This window comes from Haliaeetus albicilla, chromosome 23 (genome assembly GCF_947461875.1).
Source record: "Haliaeetus albicilla chromosome 23, bHalAlb1.1, whole genome shotgun sequence".
NCBI lineage: Eukaryota > Metazoa > Chordata > Aves > Accipitriformes > Accipitridae > Haliaeetus > Haliaeetus albicilla.
Window position 1 is genome coordinate 20951331 of NC_091505.1, and position 13835 is coordinate 20965165.

General features: G+C 38.3%; 1 protein-coding gene across 3 annotated transcripts in view; it reads right to left on the minus strand.

Annotated features, from left to right (window-relative positions):
- The window catches only part of PCDH11X (protocadherin 11 X-linked), a 512079-nt gene that overhangs the window by 261669 nt on the left and 236575 nt on the right, over positions 1 to 13835 (minus strand). For all 3 annotated transcript variants that reach the window (XM_069811515.1, XM_069811514.1, XM_069811516.1), the window contains one exon: positions 683 to 754. In XM_069811515.1, coding sequence (XP_069667616.1) covers positions 683 to 754 — 72 coding nt within the window. The remainder of the gene's footprint in view (positions 1 to 682; positions 755 to 13835) is intronic.

Below are 13835 nucleotides of genomic sequence, written 5' to 3' on the forward strand. Positions count from 1 at the left end.
CACTATGAATCAGCTCTTTCCTTCCCTCCCGTCACCTCCAAAGCCACATATTTCAACGTGCAGTGCAGTACACTGGTACACAGGGAGTAAACAGCAAAAATGGCTCTGAACTGCTGCATGTTAAGAAATCTAAAATACTCGATTTGCTCAAGTAGGTACACAACTGCAAGGCCCAAACCTCCAAACCACTTTGTGTTAAGGAAGATTGCGTATTAATAGCCCCATTTCTGTATCTCTTTTTGCACGATTAAGTATTTCTTCATTTTTGGTTAAATCCTTACAATGCAAAAGGTTGATCTTTCAAACCTTTCTCTCAAAATAACAAACTTCCACAAACTTTATTTCTACACCAGGAGACGCTTACAGTTTATTGACACACCACTCAGAAAGCAGGTTTTTTTTGTAAAGTTCAGCAAGGTTTTTTAAGCACGTAAGGAACATAAACTGAAGGCAAGATAATCCTGGCACTTCTCCCTTAGAAAAAAGCTGAGACTTCAACTCAAAGGACACTACCAATAGTCTGGGCAGCCAAACACCAAAACAAATCATTTTGACATACGATGCCAAGAACCACAGAGCCACCTGTTGCAGCGTTTCTTTAGAACCCCAGATTAATTCTATTACGACTTACAGAAGCCACTCTGACAGAAAACACATTATCAGAAAAGTTGTTCCAGCCTACCTGTGGCTGAGTCCAAGGCTCCAAGGCTGTTTCTTTCAAAGGAGTTTGTGGCCTTCCCATTTCTTTTGTGTGCTTTTAGGAGAGAAAAGTATGCATCAGTTATATGCTCAACCACTTGGTCAGCATTCAGCATTAATTTCCCTTGAGGGAGTAAAACAGTCAGGTACAAAATTTGTACACAATAATGGTAATGTATCACAACTGCATACATTTGGAGTAGACTTGTAGGTCTGATATTTTTGCAGCTAAGGAATGCGATTTTTATAGAGTTGCTTAAGCTTTCAAGGTGTGGGGGGTACACGCCTTTGTCTGTGTGTAAAGATGAAAAAACTCAGATAAAAATGTGAAATGATTTGCCAACAGCGTAACATTCAGCAGCAGAATTTCAGAGGGAACTCGACTCCGGTTTCTCTGCTGTTTCCTCCCCAGGTTGTGCTATGTTCAATGGACACCCTCAAAAAAGGACATTGACTGCAGTGGAACTAACTTAAATAGGTGAATTAAAAGAAATATTATGGAAAACTTTTTAAAAGTCTGCATTATTTGGGCAGGGGAACCATGTTTTCAGATGAGAGCCCTTGCCTTTCCTGAATGCTCTTCGGCTCTGGAGCCAGAAGACCGAGCAGTTAACAGCTTCTGGTCTCCTCGACTTTTCACCACCTTGGAATATCTCAAGATTGACCACCCCAAATCAAAAGTCTGTATAATCAAATAGATTAAAGTAGTCTTCAAAGAAGTAGACTTGCCGACCCTCACACTTCCTTTTTTTAATATTACCAAAAGATCCTGCAATTACTTGTTAAAGTCTGTAATTCCTCTGCTTCCATAATAAACACGTAAGGTTTTTGAGCACTGGGACTGCACATTGAATAGCATGGTGGCTCCTTTTAATTCTCTCCATATGAATTTCCCAGGAAAGGAACTTTACACATTACTGCAAAAATACTGACAAGTCTCACATATTTTCTTCCTCCCTAAATTCTTTCTGTCATAAAACAGAAACAATGGCATTCACAAAAAAGGTCCACTGCTGAAATACAGTATTTAAGTAGTGCCAGGATTTTCCTCCTCCTGAAACACATCTCTAATGTACTACCCTTTGGATACAGCCTTTTACATACTATAAATAGCATTTTATCCAAGTCTCATATCAGAGTGATCTAAATGCCCATGGAGACTGCAACGACTGACAAAGAAAGGGAGATATACCATTGGATTTTCCATCATCTATAGTAAAATGTGGCCACTTAAAAGGAAACATTTTTTTAAATACAGAATTTGTGGGCAACTTCAGTAGTATGGAGCATTCACAGGGCTCATTTAAAAAACCCACCTTATTAAATGGTAATTTTGTTTTGGCAGGTTGGATTGCCCGTAATAATAGATTACAGGCAATCATTTTTACCATTTCTGTTATGCTATATTTTGGGGTAACAACAGAACATGATTCATTCTTGAAATAGAACAATAAGTGCATTTCAAAAGAAAAAAAATAACCACAGATTTAGTGAATGCTAAATAGAGTTAAATGAATGCATCTGGAAAGGGAAGGTTGTGTTTTTCATATGTTCAAAAGGAAACGTATTCTACCTTATAATCTTTTTTAAATGTAATGATCAAGCATCAAAGGGACCCAAACACATAATGAAAATTATTAAACATATCAATTGTGGTGCCAAGATACCATAATAATTCTATATTGGACAGCCTGCCAGGAACTGACATTAAAAAAAAAAAAAAACAAAACAAACAAACCAAAGCAAAAAACCCACACTATTTCTTGAGAAATAGTTTTCCTTGGAACTTCACATCAGTTTTTTTATACCACATTTGACCAGTCAGTTCTATTTTAGAGCAGAGAGAAAAAGGAAAAAACAAGTGTATGACTACATGAAGAAAAGGGATGCAAAAGCACATTTAGGTGAGACAATACTTAAAATGTTTGAGTAACACTTGAAAACCATGCTCTAAATCTTAGATATGACTTAATGAAGATTCAAACACCTCTCAATGCTGAATTTCTTATAGACTAGCACCTTGTGTTCTTCATTTACTTCCTACTGTTTCCACTACCCAGCACCCAAAGAAACCCTTTCACCCCTCCGAAGACAAGTGTCAGAAAGCAGTGACAAAACACAGCAAGAGTGAAAATAGAGCAGGTTCTGGGGCGACTACTAGTCAGTCAGCAGCCTGGAGCACATGAAAGAAAGAAAAAACCAAGCAGTAGCTGCTTCCAGCCCCTACAGGCTTTCCACACACAGCAGTACACATCTCTCCAGCTCTCGTTCCGTTTTTACAACGCCGTTTCACAACTAAAGGGAATGAGTTCTAGAAATTAAAGGCCCCAACGCACAGCACACATCTGGTTTGCCACAGAGAATCTGGAACTGTGTTTGCACAGTCACTTTTCAGTGTAGAAAAACACCTTATACGTGAGCTGTGACTACACACGTGATAGCTTACAGTGAACCAACCGCTAACTAGCAGCACATCAGCTGCAGCTCCCAAAACTCAGACTGTGCGAATACCTGTTCTGAACTACCTGCTACTACAGCAGTTGTGCTTCTAGTATACAAGCTCCCTACTTACCACTTGCTGAGATATACACACATTCTTAATGGATCACACATAAGCAGCACTTATTCACAAGTACTCTTTTCTCTTTTTTAAAGAATGTGGTAATGATAGACAATCCTCCTGGGAGCTTCTTTCTTCCAGCACCGATAAAGAAGCTCTCACTAAAAGTGGAAAGTTTTTGGAAGCCTTTATCCCCCCGTTTTGCTTGGAGCATCTTCCCACAGCCTTCTGCAGCGTCTACGATTCCTCTAAAGAAACAATAGAATATGCCCACAGACTTTTGTTTATGTTCCCTCCACTTCCTCAATTTGACATTTAAGTTTCACACATAGAAGAAAATTGTACTCGTAATGAGATAAAGATGGAATGATTTCAACCTGGATATTACATTATGGTTTCAGCAGTGCCATTAAAACTCCCTTAGCTCTTGTACACGCACTGATTACAACTTCTTTAGCAGGCAGGCTTGACTTCTGGAATAAATTAGGTTCTTTTCATGTTTGATGAACCACCTGTCACTTCTCTTACAGCCAACTACCGTTCCAGGGCGTTCCCGGACAACCGATTCAGTTCCTGCCATTCATCCAACACCACCTGAGATCTTCCCCTCCGCTGGAGCTGAGGGAATCTCGTTTTGCTCTAAATCATTACCTGACACCCTGGACCACTGCCCTGGTACGGGCACTGGAGAAGGCAAAACAAGACAGGAAACCACATAAGGTCTTGCTGGCTGTAAAAGTTTTCTTTATCTCAGTAATCCCTTTTATCCAGTGGGAAACGCAATACTGTCAACTGTTCCCCAAGGGCAGGCAATCTTGTCTATCCACAGAAAGTCCAATTTTCAAGTATTTTCACTATGAAAGAAGTTTTACTTTGCTGAGTCATCATACAGCCAGTCACATCGGTATTCCACCTGACCACCTAGCAATTACCCTGATCAATTATGTTAGCAATCAATAAAGTCCAGCATAATGGCCAGCTAGTAAAAAGATTGTGCAGAAAACATTTTGCTGATATTTGGAATTTTCTGTCTAGTTGTAACAGCAAACAAAAGCTTTAATATTTAATCAAAGTAGTTATTAAATCTTTTTTAGGGAAAAAAGAAATTCATCATGAATATTTCCTGTTGTTTGTTAGGAACAGTAAGTTAACAAACATATAATTACTTATGACAGCTTGACAGGTAATAGCCAAGCTTCCAAAATTTACCAGAGAAAATAAATCGTAAAATAGATTTTAAAGTTATGAAATTCATCGTTGGAAGTCAGACTTCATTTTTACCTTTAAGATGCCACACCGGTGGTCCCCACTGTGAAATACAAGCGGGAAATCTCTCGCGCATCTGAGATAGTTCAAACTAATCTTACAACTGCATCCTCCCCATACGCTAGTCGGGTTCTTGGTGTCTGTACAGGTTAGGCTGATGCATAGTGAGACACTGCTAATTTGCTCAACCTGTTTTCTCCGTCAGACTCAACCCCATTCTCTCTCTGCCCTAAGATACTGGTCCAGCTCGCTTCGTCTGGGATCCTGCCCCACCAGTCCCCTGCGTAGCTCAGGAAGGTGGGATGCAGGCGGACGGGGGAAGAGGGATGCCCATTCCCTCCTGTCCGACAGCCACTCGCCAAACTCTCCCTTTTGCCTCTCCCTCCCCACAGGGCGTCACAGCACCAGCGACCAGAGGAAGGTGCCACATCCAGGCGCAGATGCAACGAGCATCCCGCTCCTCAGGAGCCAAGAGAGGCAGGCAGGCAGCTGCCCGCTTTCTGCCTCGGCCGAATCCAGCTCGAGCTGCGCTCCCGGCCACAGGACCTGCTGTATCCCTTCGCTTCCTACAGCCAGGACTCCCGAGCTACCAGGCAGCCACCTCTAATACAAAATACGTACTCTAAAACTGAGGGAAAGTCCTTCCCTTTTTGCTGGAGAGAAGTTAAATTATGTTCAGTTGGTTGGCCTCAGCTTCCTGAGTTGGGTTTTAAAATAATTATAAAAATTTCCAGTACCTTGACCCAGGGATATGACTAATTTTTCAATGACTATCACCTTCCCAGGCAGCAAAGTGAATTTGTTCTGGCCCTCAAACTTCCTAGTGTAATGCTGACTACTGGATCTGTTCAGCTAGGTGTCATGTCCTTTTCATCCCATTTCCTTATTGACAGTTTTTCTGCTTTTCTTCGAAGCAAATCTGGATTTATTAGAGTTAAAAAGAAAAGAGTTACAGTGCAACAATTTGGGTTTATGTATTTTGATTTCTGGCAAAGCCCTAAAATTATCCAGACGGATACTACCACCAATGATTCTAATGGTTATTGATTGCTGTGAGAAGCAAAAGCAGACTGAAATTCAAAGATAATACGATGCATTTTTCTCTGGTGCCTTCCAAAATTGCTACAGCAGCATTAAGATTGTCTGAGTCAAAGTGTTCCACTCCTGCACTTTACAGGAATGAGAGGAAAAAAAAAAAAAAAAAAAAAAAAGGCTTTATGAAATTGTCTTTCAAGCTGAAATCCTGTACGGCTTGAAGTGAGATTTAGGAAACAAACAGCAAAAGACATTTTGTAAGTAGTATATTAGTTACGTTACATTATCAAAGTCTGGCTGGGATTGCACATGTGTATTTGGGGCAGCTTTTGTCTTTTCTAGTTATGTTTAAAGTATAGGGCCAAAAGCTACATTTTTAGAGAGAAACTGCAGACTTTACTATTTTTCTGTCCCACATTATAATCAGGAAATCATGTATACTAATTTCACCATCCAGACAGAACATCTTTATTATCACACTGAGACAGAGAAACTCTGTAAGCCTGAGAAGAAGATTATCTCCATTAACAATGCCTCCTTCTTGCCTGTAAGTTGATTTCAGGTAATTGGATTCCTGCAGTCCTCTCCTTCAGCCTCCTAAGATCCTTCATGTGAAAGGTGAATAGAAGGGTTAATTTAAGTGAAGAAAGTATTTTATGTAACAGATTGCTAGAACAAATTATTTTGTTCCACATTTCCAAGCTTTTATAAATACAAAAATAAATCTGTGTGACACATAAGTATATGGGAAAGCCACAGGACAGCTAAAATCAAGATATTAGTAAGGATTCATATGGGAGGGGTTTTGCTTTGTGTTCAAGAAATGCATTAGCTCTGCCTTTTCCAAAGAACAAAAACACAATTTGAAACTCAGAGGTAAAAACCCCTTTGTGGAGGTATCAGCAAGGAACCCACAGTCTAGAGCCCTGAAATGTGATTTAGGAACGACGAGAACAATCGGCTTCCCACACCAAACAGCAACTGGAATCACCACTGACCCAACTTCTACGCTGTTTTGGCTGCAACACCCGCGGCCCCGTTTCTGAAAGTATCAAAATGCCTTGTGATGTTGCTATACGTCCTCCCAGCGATTCCTTGGCCTCAAAAGCCACAATTTAACCCAGCAAGTCTCTAATGGTTCTGCCAACAGGCAGCTTTTATCTTGCAAGTACCTCTTCAAAGACGCAATAAATCACCTAGTGCATATCCAGCCAGCCAGCAATTATAAGGGCATGATTTCCAGAGGTGCAGCACACCCACAGCCTCCATCGTTTACAGCTGTTCTACTATTCCTGTAGAAAAATCAGCCCTTCGCTTACTTATTTCCTTCTTCTGTTCCAACACACCTATGAGTAAAGCGGGTGCCTGGCAGGAGGCAGAGGAATGGAAGATAAAGGCAGGCTGTGGGGTGGGGGTTGAATGACTACAGCGTACTAGGAAAGCTCAGAGGTTTAACAAAGCCTGACATGAGATTTGCCAGATGGTTCTGTACCGGATTGTAAAACTTTAAACTAATCTTCATTTAAGAGTTTTAAGGGCTGTATCCCTCTTATAAAGCCTCTTGCTCTTTTGCCTGGTTGATTCTGGTAAATTATAGATCAGACTTTAGAAAACTGCTTCCATGAACAGCGGCTCCTTAAATCTCAGCTAAACTGAGCAAGAAGATTACATGTTATTATGATGTAGCACAGCAGGATTTTTGTACAGCAAACATAATGATGTAGAGAAGGATAAAACTATCATTCTGTGCAAGGAGGTCATCCATAGAAGAACAATGCTTTTTATACAGCTAGCAAATCCATACATACATGGTGAATCTTCACCTGGCAAATTCTTTTTCTTAATGGTTCTGTAAAGAAACCATAAGCAAACCCCAAATCTGTATTTCAGGATTCAATGATCAAGCATCTTACAGGAAAGGAGATGTCATTTGGGAGAAACGATTCCAAATATTACTAGAAAAAGTATCTATTTCAAGGGCAATTTTAGGGTAAATGCATTCTATTGGTTTTATGCAAGGAGGAAGGATTTCCTCTGAATCCCCAGTGAAATGTCAGATAGTGTATGTAGTATTAAAAACTAAAATGCTCACTAATCTTACAGGTGCCTATAAATACTTTTAATTGTAAATCAAATACAGTTTGCGTGGAAAAAGCACAAAGCAAAGTCAGTATGCTAAGGCATAGAAATTCTTTCCACCTGCTGTCAGTATTTGTAATCTTACACAGTATCTTCACAGCTGAAATTATAGTAGAGGGAATCTATACATTTCAGACTCTAAATGATGACAAAGTTGAAGTGGGAACAATGGCGAATAAAACGAAGCGCTTGGTAACTAGCAATAGCAAAATGTAAAAAATACAGAGACTGAGACCACCAAGTTCTGAGACCTGATACAGTAATTTGATACTAAAATTGTGGCCTATCAATCTTTTGAAGAGGTGATACAAATGTTTAAGTTGTTCAGCTTTGAGTCAGCAGCCTATTGAATTTGCTCTAATTTTCTTTTTCTGTACATGATTTTGAGTGCAATGTAGTAACATCAAATGATGTCCCCCTTCTGTCTCTTTTTAATTGAAACATTATTTCCTGCACATGAAAGCTTTTGACTTAAAAGCAATCAGGTGTGATATTCACAGCTCTGGTCGTTTCAAAATGTCATGCACAGGAATTATACGGATTTATCCTAAAGCTCCCTGTAAGAATATCAGCATTTCGGAATGCCCAAGAAAATGCCTATCTGTGAGAATATGCTGTCGAAGACTTTATTGTTCAACTGATTTTATTACATTTAAGTAACAATCAGATACTGCGTTACACTGCTGTTTTATCTTGCACATCATTGCTAAGATACTTCAACAAGTTTCCCAAATTTCAGAATTGACAAAAATTTCTTAATTAATGCGTAGTTAAATTCTTTCCGATATAAGAACAGAGGCATTCCCACAAATTCGGATAATCCTAAAGGAGCAAAATTACTTTAAATTTTGATAAACACAGAACATTTTTTTCAGTTCAGAAATGTATAAATTTTAGTGGTAATAGTTGATAAAATATGCTCACACTACATGTTCTGACTTGAAAGTATTTACATATATAAAACTAATGTGACATTATATGCTACAGTATTCTTACATCAAGTGAAAGAGGAAAAAAAGAACTTAATATCAAACAGCTTGTTTTAGTTGCCTGAGCTCTACTTAGCTTTTAAAGAATGAATATAACTGTACAGAAATCCGTTTTGTGACTTGGATATAAAGCATCATGTTAAAAATGTAGTACATGGTAGCAAAACTACGAATTTTTATATTCCTGCATATTTTCTCCAGAGTTGTTAAAATTCACATTTCTCGTTATATCCCTTCATAAAAATAGTTTCTCTTCCTGTAGGTTATTCAGGAAAAATAGCATAGCCTCTGCCAGTATCTACCTTGTCCAAACGGGTTTTCTTCTAGGGCCTGTCGCCTTCTTTCTCTATGGTATGACTAAGTTACCCTTTATAGAAATCCGGCTTCTTATAATGAACATTTGCAGTTTAAATTGCTCTTTGTCTCTGAATATTAAGTCTGAATTGGATAAAGTTGTTAAAAGCTAAGGCTTCCTCATTTTTTACTTTACTAATCAAGCAAACTAAAAATACATTATCAGAGTCGGCCAGGAGTAGCTCGGACCTGGCTGGTGGAGAAAAGCCTGAATGGGAATCTCACATGCTGATTATAGCCAGGAAAGAATGGCTGACAAACCCCTACACTTCAGGCTTTGAAGTGCGGCAGAACTAAGGAAAATCTGCTACCTTCAATTAGATTTTTCGAGAAAGTTGATAAATAGGTTTACTTATACACAGCAGCAAGACTAATCTGCAATTCTCCTGACATTAGAGACAACATGATCTATAGAAGCCTTGTTGGATCATCAGCTCTTTTCATTTGATGTCATCCTATTTATATTCCTTATCCCCAGCTGTGACTATTTGTCTTATAAAGTATGTTTGATTTTTCTAGTGCATATTGTAGTTCTTAGTATATGAAGTAAAATAAAGAGTCAGATTGTTCTTCAGGTGGCAAGAATATGTCCTGAACAGGCACTCGTACCATAAATAATCCCTCAAGAGATAAAGAGGTATGCTTGGAAGTAACTTTTTTTTCTTATCAAGTCTGAGTAAATTATTCAGCATGTATCCTAAACTATGGCACAGAATTCAGACTGAATGCAAACCATGTAACTTGTAAAATAGGGAAGAAGAGGGAAACACACGTAGAAGTCTCCAAGGTTAAGTATAGGTAAGAGTAGCTCCATCTACTCCAAGGAAGGCCAACGCAAGGCAGAACCATCGCTCCGCTTAAGCCAAGAATGTCTGTAGGCTCTATCGGCACAACTTGTGAAAAATATATAAGAGTCTTTTTATAAGCGTAGACATACATAATCACATACTCCTGTCATTTGTTACTTCATATGTGGTCAGAATACAGTCTGAAATCCCAATATTATTATAGTAAAATACATTTAAATTTGTATTGCCTTCTTGTTAACCAAAAGAAACTGGTGTCTGTCTGCCTCTCTGCAGCTTCTTCCCTTCCCTCGGACAACTGTGTGTGTCAGCTTTCCCTCAAGAAAAACAATATGGAAATACATACTTACTTGTCCCGACGGGAAAATGCTATCCACACATGTCCACAAAGCCCCATCACATTTCACCTAACACTCAATATGTTATACCAACCCCACCTTTACTTTACGTCAGGAATCCCTTCTAAAATTACAGGAAAAATCCTACCTTGATATCATATATTTAACTGTGCTAATAGGGTTTGCTGTCAAGAGAATAGTAATTCTATTTCAGGAAGAATTCTAAAATTCTAACTTTTTTTTTTCAGCTAAACATAATTACATTATGAAATTACTTCTCTTGCTAACCTATATAAAATCTGCCTGCTATACTTCCTTTCTGGAAGGAGGGAACCTACAACTCATCAGAAGCCTCAGTGGGCTTGGGACATCACCTACGGAGGATGCACTGAAGAAAGATTTTGGCAGTCCTGATGGACTGACACCAAGGTACACCAATGCCAGAATTTCACTGATACTTAACTGCCTCTGTACTTACGGTAGATTTGTATGCCTGGGACATGGTGGCAGAAGCGCAAATTGGGCAGGCTCAGAAGCATTCTCAGTGGGTTTTGAGGTTTTGGTTTGTGGTTTTTTTGGTTGGGTTTTTTTGGTTTTTGGGGGGTTTTTTTGTTTGTTTGTTTGTTGTTTTTTGTTTGGTTTTGTTTTTTTTTTACATACACACATACATACAAGTAATGGGCCCATCCAGGAGACTCAGGGACGTTATCATAACATAGATGTGCTCTCTTTATTGTGTAGACATCATTACAAGACTCCTTGGCGCAGATATTGGGATAGCTTTACAACTTAAGTACATAATACTTGTATTACCCCTGGTGCATCTGTTACCTTCTCCCTACTCTGATCAGAAACGTGCTCAGAGCGCAGGCACGCAGCACAGGCAGAGTTTGGTGCTGGGTACAACAGCAGTAGACAAGCGTGGCACCGCCACGGCAGTGATCGGCACAGATTAGCGATCCACGGGGATCACGCAGCCTGCGCCGAAACCCACGTTACTGCAAGATTTTATTGTAAGCGAAGACAGTTAGATGAAGTTTAGAAGGTAAAATAATGAACGCAAGAAGAAATAAACCCCATGCTCTCCACAGGTTTTGTAAACAAGGTGAGAATTAAGAACTCAAAGGGATGAGGGGAGATCCAAGTCTTTTAAATAATGGGCAAAGCAGGAGGAGTATTTCTGAAGTACTGAAGAACGCTGACAAGCGGGTGTTACAGTGGTGTTAAGAATGTCTAAACTTAATCCTGCGAGGTGTCTTCACTTAAGATAAATCAGTTTCTGACTGTCTTCTACCAACTGTGTTGTACCTAAGTCCAAGTGCATCCTCACCTTCTATTTTAAAGCTTATTTTAATCCTGACACACACTGCTTCTGAAATACATTTCCTGACGCTTTCCATGTTTTCTATTTTATTTTCTGTTATTCATGAATTATTGAATGAGAGATTGTTTTTCCCCTTGGGGCAGAGCGGGGAAGAGAGAAAAAGAAAATGCAGAACATAGTATCTGAAATCTAATCTTCCATAATATATGATTAAATTAGTTTATGCAGGTCCGCTTCCACTAATAATGCCTGCAGTGGAAAACTTTTCAAGCACAGTCCTTGTGTTTTCTAAAAACAATAATGAACTGATATTAGTGTTGCTCCTCTGGAAGCATCATTTTCCTCATTTTAAAAATGGCAAACTAAAGAGCAGAGTCACACATACAGTAATTTTTAAAGCAACAATTTCTATTCATAATGCCAAGATGAGACAAAATGCCCTCTTTTTGTTAAGATTGTGAAGAAAACTACTGTCATAAAGTAATGCATTAGAACATTGGAAGTAGACTTCATAATACAGATGATTAGAATTTGGAAGACACCTTTCATAACAGATGCATATTCACACACACACTCTCTCGCTCTGATTTCCAGAGCCACTCCAGAACTCAAATATTTCAGATGTGCTGCATGAAAATTTGATTTTTGTTAAGCATTTTTATAAAACAGACTCTGTTACATTGTAGAGGATATTGTTATTAAGCAATACACTGTATAAGTCAAGTTTTTTCTCAATCACTGCAAACATTTCTTTTTCTGCATCTGACTCCCCAGCAGTATTGTTACAGATATGGGGCAGAGGAAACCTGAGGGAATGAGTTAGATGACCAGATACCTCAGTTACAAGCTCTGGCCCTAAGCAGATGAATATGAAACTCTTGGAATTTCAGCAAAAATGTTAGCAAAGGATTTTTAATACTGAATCCAAAACATGGTAATGTGTACACATCACTGGTCTGGTTTAGTTCCAGCTAGTTTGAACACCAAAAATAGTGAAGACATGATAACAGAGACTTCAGTTTAAGCCAGCTTACAAAGAAAGACAGGAAGCTTTGCAAGATACAGAATTCATTTTTTTTCCATCAAAATTCCCCCCATGTTGTTAGGAAAAAAAGTGCAAAGCCTGGAATTTCTAATTTCAGGTAGATAACGTCATAGATGCAAACTTAAAAAACAAAGATCACTTTAAAGCATCCTCCTTTGGTTTTTTTGTACAAAAAAAATACATCCTAGTGGATTAAGGAAAATATCAAAGGAGCTACTATATCATACACAGAGCTCTTATACATGTTAAGGAAAATGGCAGCTTACTTATTAGAGGGAACTGCTTTAATTCTTCCAGATGATGTATTCCAGGAATAATTTGAGCTTTTAGAAACAGTTAATGAGATAAAAATCATTGAAGCATCATTCTGATGGAAGTTGAGGGTTTTGCACATTGCACTTAACGTAAGAGATTTGCAAATAAACATTTGTAGTATGTGAAAAGCAATGGCAAATACACAGAAAATGGCCATCAATGGATTTCTAAACTATTTACACTGAATTGCTACTTGTCTTAGATGAAGCACACTTTCAGTGAAATAATATATGGCAGTGAAATCATACACAGTAGCCACTTTCATTAATTTATTATAAAGTGCATTATTCTGTCCATATGCAATAGACTGGGAATAATTTCACTTATAAAGCTTGCGACAATTTTCTAAAGGGTTATGCAAATCTTGTATGATCTTCTCTAATACCTTTGATTTATGTATTCCATAAAAAAAAAATTGTTATCTCAGGATTATTGCACTGAACCTGCTGGTATAAATTCAAAATCTTAAGGAATATGAAGCACTCTCTCAACTCACATGACAGTGGCCCTTAAACCTTTTCGGATTATAGTCTTTATTGTTCCAATTCCTACACCCCATGAAGTATTATTGAAATGAAAGATCTGAACTCACCACAAATAACATTTGTAGGGGAAATGCTGGTCCAAGGCTCACTACGAAAAAACCCCCTCAAACTAACAAAAAAGATCCTGGGTCAGTATTCCCTATTTTTACAGTTTGTTTTTCTAAATGCAAGTGTAGGTTAATATTACGTGTGTATTAAAATTTTATTAACAAGGAAAATTGAAGAAAATTTATTTAAATGATCTCTTTCTGAAGTAGGGAAATGGAAATCACTTTGTCCCACAACCCTTTAAATATTCTTGTCAGTCCCATTGTAACATAAAGATAAAATGTCATTATTATAGGAATGTAAAGCTGTTAGGATCTATCTATGCACGTATAAAGCCTCAGCGTTCAAAGGTAAAAATCATATTTCTCCTTT